The 13,208-nt window shown below is 43.5% G+C and overlaps 1 protein-coding gene across 1 annotated transcript in view; it reads right to left on the bottom strand.

Annotated features, from left to right (window-relative positions):
- T265_14771 (hypothetical protein) overlaps nt 1-13,208 on the bottom strand; it is a gene marked incomplete at both ends in the record, with an annotated part of 102,277 nt that overhangs the window by 2,109 nt on the left and 86,960 nt on the right. Inside the window, 4 exons of the mRNA XM_009175155.1 lie at nt 4,984-5,151; nt 9,724-9,909; nt 10,604-10,708; nt 12,125-12,211. Of these exons, the coding sequence (XP_009173419.1) occupies nt 4,984-5,151; nt 9,724-9,909; nt 10,604-10,708; nt 12,125-12,211 (546 nt within the window). The remainder of the gene's footprint in view (nt 1-4,983; nt 5,152-9,723; nt 9,910-10,603; nt 10,709-12,124; nt 12,212-13,208) is intronic.

Here is a 13,208-nt window from a genome sequence, read left to right as displayed (position 1 = left end):
GCAGCGGAACAGACGTCTTCAGGTGCTCGACAACCGCTGTCTCATAACCATCGCTCGTATGGGTTCAGAACGAGGCAGTCAAGAAGCGAGCTTTCGGTTGTGCAACGATGACTTCCGTTGAAGCATTTGCTTAGCACCAGAAGCTGCGTTGGTTATGCTGTGTGTTGTGCACGCCAAACCATCATTTGCCGAAGAAGGTGCCTTTTTCCGTGCCGAGTTCTGGGTGGTGGAAGCAGAGTTGACCAACCCTTGCCTTGGCAAAGAGCTATGAAAGAGATAACGAAGCGTTTGGGTGCTGTCAGTGCTACTCGCCTTCCAGGATGGGGACCGGGTGATCCCAACTGCGCCTGGCTGAAGACGCTGCAGGACATGGCTGCCAATTTATGCCACTGGTGTTCTTGTTATCAGTTTCTACCTGGTTTGCCTAAATGAGTGTCTGGAGGAGTAGACACCTCGGAATGATTGTAGTAAGCTAGCACTAAGTCCCTTCCCCATCCACTTTTATCCTTTTCTTCACAATAAGGCTTTCAAAAAAATCATGATTGTGCGGCAGCGAAGCATCTTCGTTGAACACGATGTCTTTCGGTCGATGATTCAGTCAATTCAATCCAATTCATCAGCTATAAACCATGTACCATAGGCACATCGGTTCCAGCTACTACAGTTTCGATTACCGAAAAAGGTCGACGATGATGACAGAAAATGCGTGACTTGGCAAATTTGATGATGTGTTGAATATAACTAAGGGAGGCGGATTCTAGTGGTGTTTTCAATGCGTTGCATCCAGGTAGAGAGGGGTGATCGTCCCGAGTTTCTTAAATTGGCAATTTCTGTATGCCCTTCTGTTATCTTCATACAATAGGAGGCCTCTCATAGATGGCAGTTGGCCTACGAAATTGGGGGAAATGGTTCACTATATTAATCCAGCCTTTTTCCCTTCAAGATGATATAGTGTTTAATCTATCTGCTTGAATGAACTCTTGCTCGTTTATTCAATCGCTAGGGCTGTGAAGGGAGTTAGCATGGATTGATAATGATCGACATCCTATTTTGTGTATTGGTTTCCCCAACAACTTCCGTTGTCCTCATTATTTTCGGGCCGCCGCCACGCAGGCGTAATTTATTGAAAAAAGCCATATAAAGGCAAATAGGGAAAGAAATGATCTTGCTTCAGCTCAGTATCGGCATTCCATGGTCTCAATGTCCACAACTACTTAATAGAACCTAGGTGGAATTGAGAAAATTGATATGATTATCATGGATGAGCACTTGTACCTCAGTATTTATGAACAGACAAAGAGGGTGGCGAGATAACATTGTGTTCACATTTGTAAGGAAAAATTCACCTGTCCAGACCACTGTCGATCTCTATAAGATTATGCGTTCATCGAGGAATATTGTGTATGGATTTTGAGTACTACAGTGGTATCCTCATAGCTAGCTAAATGCGTATACCAAAGTTCGGTCTTCTGTTGACAAGAGTTTCAACACCGTACTGTTCTCCAGTTGATCATTTTAGGAAACTACTGATTGTGGTCTTACACATCCAAAGCTTCTGAAGCATTTCCCCAAAGGTATTTGCAGTGTTAAAGAATTCAGTCATGTTTCTACTGCCCTGGCCAACAGTTGCGTGAATCGCCCCCGAATCAATTCGATGCAGCACAGCACTTCGAACATATGATAACGATAAAGCTGCACCCACTTTTGAGTGGCACCGACGCAGCGTTGACCGAGTTTTCACATGGATGTATGTAGGCTGGTTACCTCTTGAGCATCTTGACCTCGTTCGGGTTGACGGTTCGCCTGCCCGGGGTTCCTCATTGTGGACCTGATTTGGTGTTGTAGAAACTGGCTGTCAAGGGAAATGATGATGATTCAAATGGAAACAATGGCATTTGGAAAAATAACGAATCGGATGATAATCTTTGGGTCACAGCATCGATGCTGCATACTGACGCTCCACTACCGCACGATTACCATTTATTTGTGGTGAAGGAAGTACTAAGACATTAAAGAACATAATTGAAGTACAAACTCTAAGTTGCATAAAACGAGTTCACTGGTAAGGTTCATGATCGTCGGGTTACCTTAAGCTTGACAGTGAACCTATCGACATGCTCTGCGGGCCTCTGCAAATGCAATCACGTTCTTGAAATGTCTTTTAGGTAACCGGGAGACATCAACCTCTAGCCCAATGAGAAACTCACATCAAAGGCTCACTAGTGGAGCCTGCGGAAATCAACGGTTAGATCCACTAAGCGGAGTGGTGACGAATCAGTGTGTAGCTCTGTATCTGTGCGATGTGGAGGCGGATCTGGCGTTGGCAGATATTCTTGTTCACTCTAGGTACAGTTTCACTAACAGCCAACCGCCTCGGCCCACTTGGTCGGATTAGCTGGATCAAAGTGCAGTTGTTCCCCAACGGAAGGGCTCTCTCCATTTTTAGTGCTTTTTAGGATTCACCCGCGCTCTCTGTTATTCCACAGACGCTCCACTATTCGAATTTTTAGGGATTTGTGCATGCCATCCCAGCCATTAGTTGCTGGTGTAGTTACTGGCTCTGACGAGATCAAGTGTTCACTGGGGTTTAGAGAGTTTTCACCTTGCATGACTTCTTTCACCTTTCTCTAATCATCATCCAAGTCACTAATAAAGTCATCGTACTTGTCGAGTTCTGGAAGCTCCTCAGCCAACCCAACTGGATATTTCTGAGCAACCGATGTTTTTAAGGTGGTGAGCTGAATCACTTTACACCAACCAATGTGCTGTCTAGAGGAAGCGAATAGACACACTGCCCGCACACTGCCGTGATCGGACTTTATAGATATACTCCAAAATGGACGCCACTTATTGTGGAAGCTCTACATGGCTAACTGATTTTCACATGATTCAACTGGGCACGCGGCCGGTGCGCCGTTGATGGCCTCCAATTCATATGGTGCGAGGACTTGTGCTTTACTTTTGTGCTAGATAGGAACAAATGCGCAACACATCGTTGACGAGGTCGCTCCCCATTGTGCCTCAGGTCAGGGTTGTACTCAAATCGGTTTCCAAGATGGTGCTCCTCATCACGTAATCGGTCAGTTACGGAAATCACAGTTCCTGTACTTCTCGCTGACCGGTGAGATCTTTCCAACTCACGATAGGAGAGGTGCTTCTCTGTCTCGGAGCTGTCGTCCGTCGGACAATATGCAAAGTGGTGAACTAAACGCCGTTTCCCGCATTGTGGTTTGTTGGTCTTGATTGGGCCAGTCAAACTAACGGTGCAAAGACGAATATTAACGGACTTCAGTCCAGTAAGTGCAATCACTTCTGAAGCCAAGCAATTCTTCAAAATAGATACCACAAGGCATCGCATTAAGGTCATGCGAAATCAGGAGTGTAAAGGGTGGCTTGAGGTATATGACCGGTATGTATGTTTCAGAGTCAACTACGTCATTCGAAGGTGAAAACGATTTGAGTAATGGCTCTTTACTGTGGAATTTTATATAGTGTGCACAAGTTGCAAATGCCAATATGGAACGGATCCCTTAAATTCGACATCAATCGTCAGAAGCTTAGAAGCGGATAATTGGTTAGGCGATTGTCAGCCAAATAAATGAGAACGAATTGGACAAGAGGCGTATCGGAAAGTATTAGTGAATGAAGAGCCGAGAGGGGTTTGGTTGAGATACCCCGCCTTGAGCCTCTGACTAAAAGCCTAACCAACAAGGCAGTGGGGGTTGAGATACCCCACCTTGAGCCTCTGACTAAAAGTCTAACCAACAAGGCAGTGGGAAAAGGTGGGGTTCTGTTCTGGAACCATTTGTCAAACCTCTGACGAAAGTATGAACTGCAAAGCCGTGTTTGTTAGGGCTCGCCTTATAGGTAATCCCAAGAGCCAGAGGTTCAACATTCGGACCAACTTGACTGCAGGCAGCTGGCCTGGTTAGAGACCGCAGAAAGACAAGTACTTGACTCCTAATGTGATTGCACGCAGTATGTGCCTTTGGAGAAGCTCCGGACTCAATGATTTTGGAAGTATTTTGAGTGTAGTGAATAATACACCGGCTGCTACAGTCATTCGCTGGGCGATCAGAGTGCAGCTTCATATCGCGGAGACTTTGTAATATGCTTGAACTGACCGTTCCTATGGCGATTGGGTTTTCAAGGATATTCTCAATGCGTGTCGTTCTAGCCCATATTCACCTTTTTTCTGGGGCGTTGACCCTCACTTGCCGGTAAAACTTGATTCGTACATGTAAAATACATGTCATGTGCCATTACTTTGACAGACAGCAGTAAAATGCTCACTTCTGACTTAAAATAGTGCAGCTTACGAGAGACCACTAAGAACATTCGTTTCCCTATTTTTTTTACTTCCATTCAACTTATGATATTCCGACTGCATAACACAGTTTTTCACCAAATACTGCACTGATTTCAAATTAATCCATCCAGCAGAACATGAGCAGCGCGCTATGTAGCGAGAGAGTGCGAGATGACATGGAGACTACCGCAAACTACATATATTTGCCTTTCTGAGCCCCCACACTTCTGTTCACTGAGATATTACCAATTTTGTCGCAACTAGCATGAATGCACAATGGAGCATTGGGTAGAGTTTCAACTTTTTCGCTTGTTGTTCACCCATCATGTACTTGCATCTAACCACTGATAGGTATCCACTGTGACAGTTTGTCAGAGGCTTTTTGTGCTGACCTTGTGGACTGAAAGACAACATCCATTGTTACCATATCACAATAGCCCTGCCCTCACGAAACAATATACAAGTATATCAAGAACAACTGATTTGTAACTTTTGGATGTTTCTAATAGTTTATACTGCAAAATAGGTGTAGGCGAATAGAAGCATTGTATGGCCACTTGCTAGTGTCGGGAATATCAAAGTTGGAATCGACAATGCCTAGGGAGTAGCAGGCGATCTACTCAAGAGCTAGTTGGCAATTTTCTATGCAATTCGTGAGTTATTTTTCGAGTTACCTGTGTTTGGCGCTGTGGCCCAAGGCCGTGACCAGATTCCGAAATCGACAGCTTCACACCCGAGTCCGTTTCAAACATTATGGATTCCGTTGAAGAAGCTGCACGTGGACCGTGGGTGTGCTGGTCTTTCTGGCGTTTCTGATCCAGACTAGATGATTGTTTGCGCGGCTTGGTCAAAAATGCAAACGGGACACGGAATTTTCGAGAATGATTTGGTTCTATTATCAACTCACTTCAAGTTGTGATTTACGGAAATCCTACGGCTTTTGAATTCGGCCACCACAGGGTAATATTTAAGCAAACGTACTACTTTGTCTATTTTTTTGACTGAGGGTACTGAATGTCATAAACATTGTTTTCCCTTAAAGCTCGTTGACGGTTACTTGGGAGCAAGCTGAAAGAAACCGTTGGATTCTCATCGACGTGTGTATGGCTTCAAAGAATGATTGTGCTGGGCCACCACCTTTGCGCATTGTGTGTTCTTACACTGCACATGGGTTAGTGAGGTGTCAGTGGCAATATAGGCGATTTTTTCTGATGATGATGTAATTTTCTGTAGTGATTTTCATGATCATGACGATAATTACAAGCCTCCCAACACACCACGGAACCCCAGTCATGGGCTACACTATAACTGGTGAAGAAAAAGGCTGTTAGGAGAGTTATCTGTGATGGTGTGCATTATGAATGAAGTGGGAGAGCACAATATCCTAGACAAACCAATTGATTTTAGTAAAATATCAGCACTTTTCCCGATTTTTTTTGACTATCCCCCGTGAACAACGTGCAGTAGTTTTTGTAAACTGATTTGGTTGATTTCAATAGCCAAGCTCCTGTCTTGCTCTCGTTGCAGCTGCTCTTCATCCTCAGCCCTATTACCATAACTGAATGACAGTACAGTTTATACGAGACTATCCGCTTGTTCCTTCCAAACTGCACCATGGTCAACAGAGACGAAATCCATTAAAGTGGATTGACGTTGAAAAAAACAATGCTGTGTTGTGTATAGAAGTGATAGGATTCTGGCGGTTAAAATCCATCTACAGATAATAACGTTCAACAGCCCGATGGACACAGATGTTGAGCTTCTGTAAGCAGTGCAATATCCCCACAGAATCCCCTGTTTTCTGGAATGCACATCAACCAAAAAGAGATAAATGAAATGATTCGTCAAAATGACCTACGAAAATTCTCTTCCTGTAGTTGAATAAAAATGTAATCAGAACATTCTGACTGGTGCTCGGTGAGAGTATTGTCTTCGTTTTCATTGAAGTGGAAAGTTTTGTTTACACCAACAATTTGCAAAAAATACGGAACAATTTCTGCCCAACAGTAGTGAACCTTCTACAGGTTTGCCTTGAAATTGTGTTTCGGGCTTATTCAGTTTGGATAAAAAAGTGTAAGCTTGATAGGCAGTTCGTTACGAGCTAATATAGGAATATGATATACGTTATCCAACAGGCTTCTGTGAAGACGAACAGGTTTAATCGAAGCGCAGTTAGTGACGAATATTTGGTGTCTGCCTCCTTTCATCGTAAAACATGTCGAGTTGTTTAAATTACGGGTACCGCTTTTGTTGACGTAATGCAAAGTTGCCCCCATCCGTTACTGAAAATTGACTCGTTCGGTCGAACATGAGGTAGATTTTTGCACACCTGTCCGAATTCGCTCGGAGTTAACCAGAGTTTTCTGTCATTTTGCATCAAACGGCATGGAAAAACAAGCAGTCATTTGCATCCTGGAAAGAGACATTAATCTACTAATCTTTGGATGAACTATCCACAGAAGAGACCTTTTCACAGTTCAAAAGGAAAGTACCCGTTTCATTTTCAACCCAATCTGACGTTGTGAATCGACTTTGGTTTATATTCTTGGGGGATTTGAAGTTTCCGAAAACTGCTAGAATATAACATTTATTTCGGCAAGTGTACGTTCGAGAGACTCTTGACCTAGCCGATCCATTTATATCTGCGGAGTTTCCGTAGCACTTACCCAGAAGAACGAGGATACAGAAACTCAGGTTACGTTGATCCAGGCATAGCGTGTTGGTAGGACGTTGGCCTTAATTTTTAGTGGACTGTTGCTATGACAACTACATGTGTGGTTATCATGCATTCTAGACAGCCTGACATTGATACGTGTGCCGTGTTTCTGACCCCATTTCTATGTTGGGGATGGAAAATAGAATCTACGGTCCTTGTTTGTTTAAAGCAACTCACGCACCAGAAGGATTGGTACGTACACACTCATCTGCGTGAGGAAAGCAGCATGGTTTTGCAGCTGCTGTATAAATTCGGAAATTTCAGGCTAGCTTGTCACCTTTGGTAACATTTCTTCTGATATGGACCCCGAGACGGGCCACATCAATGGCTAGGGACATTGTCAGACATAGCCCAGTCGCGCCCTCAATGGCGCTCGTACATCAAAGCTATTGCCTTCAATGCATAACTCCTTTTCCAACCCCCCTACTTGACAGCCCACTGACAGTGCTGGATTTATGCACCAATTTGCCAGCTCGCGCGTGCAATGCGCAGCTACCTACCCCCCCGCCCCCAAATCATCGGTGAACGAAACTGCGGCAGCTGCAACCAATGTACGACGATTGCGCGGTTCTTACAGCTGACAATGATGATGATGATGATGATTCCATTGAATCTCAGGATCCTGCAAAAGAACACCCCTCAACTTGAACTATGGACCAATTTTGGAAGCACAGGCTAGAAAGGAACCCCTCGAATGAGACCAAAATTCAGTCGGCTCAGTTCGATCTGTGTGCGGATGCCCCTCCCCTGATTTAGAGGGAAGATTACCAGACTCTGCAAACTTATGCTTACTTTCTGCATTTTCCGGACAACGCTGTTCAATACGCCTTCATATGCAGGCAAATGCAGAAACTTGGCATGATGAGTCGCTGTCTTCGTCGTATCAAAGCAAATAAGTAATATTGAGTTACCAATGCAAATCTAGCATCGTATTGCGCAGTATGACAAGACAACAAGATGGCTAAAAACACACCAGATTTGTACCGAAGCTATTTTATGCTTTCGGAAATAGCCAAAAGTGATTGGGGATGGTGTTCCAAACGAAGAAATACCACCAACTAGACACCCCCCCGTTATTCGTGTGCATAAGGTATCTCGAGTCTGTTGGAAACACAATGAATCTTCGTGGAATTCGTAACGTTTTCTCGAAATGCTGCGATACTGAAAGTGAATCCATTTGAGTGCATCGAAGAATTAACATAAATTTGTGGACAAATGAGATAAGCCGAAGAAACCAGTGGATCGAAAATTACAGGGAGGACAGTAAAACGAGAATTCGAGTGTTCGAGTTGTGAAAGTTACTGTCAAAACTTAGCTTAAAATTTGTACATAACTGGGAAAGTGTGTGCTGGACGTCACAAACTATTAGATGAGAGTGGTGGACCTCTGAGAAAAGCGCCACAATTTGAAAATTTTTGGGTCATGGAATAAGAGATAGAATGTTTCTTGTCGATCCTTTGTGAATGTCCTAGAATATTAGATCGAGTCAGGTAGTTTTATGACGACTGATGGCAGTGTCAATTGTCAAGTGTTGTATGTCATCAAAAAAGAGGCCGGTGTAAACTGAGAAATTCGTGGGTAGTGCTAGAAAATGACGCAGTCCATCCTTGAGAGAAGCAAGCCTCTATCAGATCAAATAGCTGGAATTCAATTTACATATTTTGACTGAATATCTGGATTCCGGTTACAGTGAAGGTCAATCGAGATAGTTACTAGTAAAAATTAACATGAACCTACCATATAGCTCGATGTTGACTGCCGGATTGTTTCGCTCACAGTATTGTTGGAATGTACCGTTAACGAAGTGGACGCTACAGGCCACTCCTGTGAAGTGTATGAACTGGAACTTCCATCTTTTCCAGTCGGTGTTTTCGGCAAGGTGGAATGGGTTTCGGATAGTCTAGGCTTTCGCTGGTAACATTTCGAAGAGCAGAGAAAAATTACAGTGGGAAATTTTTATTGCCCTTTGATAAAATCTTTGCGTGATGTCGGATAAAAATATAAATTTCAAGAAATTACAGCGGCTTGTCAGTAAAACTTTCTAGAACACAGTACACTGTCGTCGGAAAGTCTAAGTTGTGACTACCAAGGAAATCCTGGGAACCGGAAATCGTTTTGCAATTTTTAAGATGATTCTGCCCGTCAAAGTTTCACCTTTGTCAAGCATTTCTTCAGATTTCAGTAGACTTTTTGAGACTCGTTCATCCGGCGTGAATTACCATTGACAAGATCATATGTCTTAACAGACACCCGATTAGTGAACGGGCAACGAGTAGTCTGGAATTTACTTTCCGCATTACTTTTGTCTAGAGACAGCCTGAAATGCAAGCGCTGCAGTGAACTTTCCACAGGCCTGAAGAGAGTCGTTTGACGGGGGACTACCTGGAACGAATGATCGGATGGTTTTTCCACTTTTAGGTACATTCTTGCACTCCAGCATGTAAAAATTAACACTATCTAAGTCCATCGATTGTGAAAGCCTGCATACATTAGCTGCCAACACAGTGTTATATAGATGGTTGCAGACCAACCTCAAGGAAACCCATGCTGAAAATTTTCTACGGGGTACCCGAGGAACTCAACAATAAGGTGATCGCACTTAACAGGAGACTCGAACGAATCCATTTGAATTTCAATTTTGTGATGTTCTTTAGATCATCACATGTGTCGTATTATCGTATACATCGGCTGGGCATACCTGGATCGTTGGTACCACTGATGATTCCCTCGAGCTTGGAACACGATGATCTGATACGTCTTCCTGAGTGGTTCTAATATTAACCGTGACGTCCATCACTTCAATCGATGCATCACCGTTGTGTTTTGGCCTAGTTGCCGCGTTGAATAAGTCAACTTCATACGTGTCCATTTGAAGGGTGGTCATCTGTAAATATTGAAAGGTCGGACAGTGCGTGTAAATATCGGATGATCCGGCTGTTGACCGCAGTTTAGTGTGCAACGAATTACTCGTAAGCCTTATCCCAGCTGCTAGGACACCCATATTATAATTTGAAGGTTAAGAGTTTATCTCTACCCTCGTCTGTTGTCCATACATCGCAGTATCAGTGATTGCGCAGAACATAAGCTTGCTAACAACTCGTTGAACTAAATAGTAGCCTAAAAATTCGGTTTGGCTTCAGCTGATACTAGCCAAATTCGCAAGTGAGTGTGGTCTTAATCATAGTCAAGCGAGTTTCGCGAACTATCCAAACGTATAAAAGGAAAACATTGTTATTCGATACAATCAGGAAAATTTATGAGCTCACAGTGAACAAGTTATAAGTCTTGGAAAACAATTTGTCAGCGCGTTCGAAAAAAGCAGCCCATATATACCATATTATGTTACATGGGGTGCTGAGCAGACGTTTGCTAGAATGTCCTCCGTATGAAGTTCAGCTAACAAAAATGTGGTTATACACAAAGTAGTTAGTTTGACAAAGGCTGTTCCTTAAAAAGGAGTGAAGATTTATACTGGTGAAGAACATATCTTTGAAAAAACATAGAACGAAGGGGTTTTTCTTGTAAACTTTGGCCCCAGAGACGTTAAGCAGTGAGGTGTATTAAGTGCGGCGACTCACCGATTCAACTTCCTCTTCGGTATACGGGTTCGTTGGATTCAGTGGAAAGAGGACATTTGGGGATGAACCATCGTACTGCGGACCGGAATTAGATTCTTGGTGATCCTGAGCAGTGACATAAGATCGTGTCATCCAGTACTAGTATACATGCTCACAGACTAGATTCTAAAGTGTTCCACCTATTTTTGCATGGTCGTGCTTTTGTGAATACAAGTCATCCTCATTAAACTTCTGTAGAATACCCACACATTTCCCAGTCAAGGGAAATAAAGCCCCAAACAAAGACCAAGCACTGCCAAAACCAACTAAATGGAGCACGTAGGCTATCCCCAGTACTTGTTAGTGCGCGTAGAATATGTCCAAACGGCTTGTAGTTTTGCGGCAACCTGTGCTGTCTTTTCGTTTAAAAATACACGCATACCTAGTGGGCCCCGTTGTAAGTTCTGCTTCTTTTGCAAGGTGTCATTAATAGGAATTGGGTAAGATTGGCTTACCTGGTGAATGTCTCCACCTTTGGATCAAGCCATTACAGTTAGTTACCTGTTCTTCTACTCTTTGTCTCTGTGGCCTCGCACAGACCTTTTCTTGTTATTAAACTTTTTAGTAGAAATGTGTTCTGTGCAAGTTCTCATACCAGCACCGAATTTAGTTGGACAAGTTACCGAGAGTAGTATTAGAGTGATGGGTAAATTACAGCATTTTAGAGCGTAGAATTGGTGATACTACTGAAGTTGAAAACAGCACTATAACTGCCGCGTTTTAGGCTGAACTGTCACGATCACAGACCGGTATATTTTGGCTTATCTCAGACCTGAATCTGGTTTGGGCCTGAATCTTTCATGTAAGACCCTCGGTCGTCGGCTGCTTAGTTAGTAACGTGAACCATTCTGATTCCAAACCGATTAACGATGAGCGATAGGCACAAGTAATTTTTAGGCCATCATATTTCACGCGAAGCCTCACTGCCTATCTGAAGGACAGCGATGGTAGAGGTACACCAGTGTTTTACTATTTCACTAGATGTTTTCACTCAGACGCCAAGAAGAAAGCGCTGCATTATATAGGCGTAACACAATTCTCATAGGGTGGCTGAAGACGCTTCGACAGTACACAACGGGTTTCGGATTTCGAAGCGTTTTCTGCAACCTCATGAACAGCGAAAACCAAATAGGTATTCAGATGAACGCATTTCTCAGAAGAGCACTATTGACATTCGGAACATTGGAGATTCGCATTCGGGTTGGAATATTCATTGGGAGGGTGATTTTAGATTCAAAAAGTTTCGTCTGCCCATAGTTGGGGTTTTTTATAATGAAACTCAGTACGAGTGTGCAGGACCTATACCTTATGTGGCTTGGTATTACAGAACGACAAACTGAAAAAACAGGCAACAGCATGTATGGTGGACGTTTGTTTAGAAGAGGCATAGACATCATAAAAGCATCAGGTCCTTTAGCTGGCTCAACATACTTCAAGTAATAAAAAGGGGGAATCCAATTATGTTGAAAGACTGTAACGTACCTTAACTTGCTGGCCTACGTATGATCCCCTTCGACAGGGTGGCGAACTTTCACCTGTCCTTGGACAGTCGCAATAAGACAGTTCCGTCTGAAAGATGAATAGTTTTAGTAAGAGGATAAAAACACGGGCTGCATTCAGTGTTTCACAGCAAGAAGGGGTAGAGAGATATATAGAGTGCAGCTGAGATAAAAGAACACAGAGTATGAAGACGATTTTATTGGCCCAAGTTTCCGCCTGTAGCGAATGCCTCTCAGCCGAATACTCACAACCAGAACAAATGAATCACCAGATCAGACTTTCATTTCTATAATTCATCTAACTAGCCAAACTGTTAGAAGTGTTGGTGCAGCAGACAATGGGTAATAACCGCTGAGGAGTGTCTGTGGGGTTTTGCTTATCAGCTCAGACATTGCATTTATGGGTTATTCTGGCTGATGAAACGAGATTCTGTGCAGCGTCGTTTTTTGTGGAACGGGAGACTAAAGTGAAGCAAATTGGCGTGACTGAACAAAAAACCTACGGGACGAAATCTCCACAAAAAATTCCCAAATCTCACACTACCAAAAATCTATAAGTAGATCGTTGGAAGAATAAACTTCACCCGATGAGTGTAACGTTCATCTGAGAAGTCGTTGATTGAGGAGCCAGTCAACAGGTGTGACCGCGTGATTTGTATCCCCTGACTGAAGGACGAGGGGCACCATATGCTGTCTAGGTGCGACTTAATCACACTGCTGATAAGCCGATGGTGGCCGAACGGTCAAGTATTCAAGCCACTGGCCTGGAGGTTGCGGGTTCGAGACTCTCCGGAGTTTAGTGAGATGCGCACTGCTGATGATTCCCAATAAGGATGAAACAGCTGTACAGTGCTTCTCGGTTTTTTAGTATAGATTGGCTTCGCTTACAATGCGAAGTCTCCATAAAATTCCCAAATCTCCTCACACCACCAAACTATACTCCTCTGACAGTTCAAGCGGAGAACCGACCAATTTTCTTCAGTTTCAGTTGGTTTGCTAACGTTTTGGTAACAGGCATGCATGACCTGACTTCGGCAGGGATAATCCCGCTTGCTGCGTTGTTACTC

This window comes from Opisthorchis viverrini (assembly GCF_000715545.1).
Source record: "Opisthorchis viverrini unplaced genomic scaffold opera_v5_258, whole genome shotgun sequence".
Classification (NCBI taxonomy): domain Eukaryota; kingdom Metazoa; phylum Platyhelminthes; class Trematoda; order Opisthorchiida; family Opisthorchiidae; genus Opisthorchis; species Opisthorchis viverrini.
Note: the sequence above shows the minus strand (reverse complement) of the source record. Positions and strands in the feature narration are given on the sequence as shown.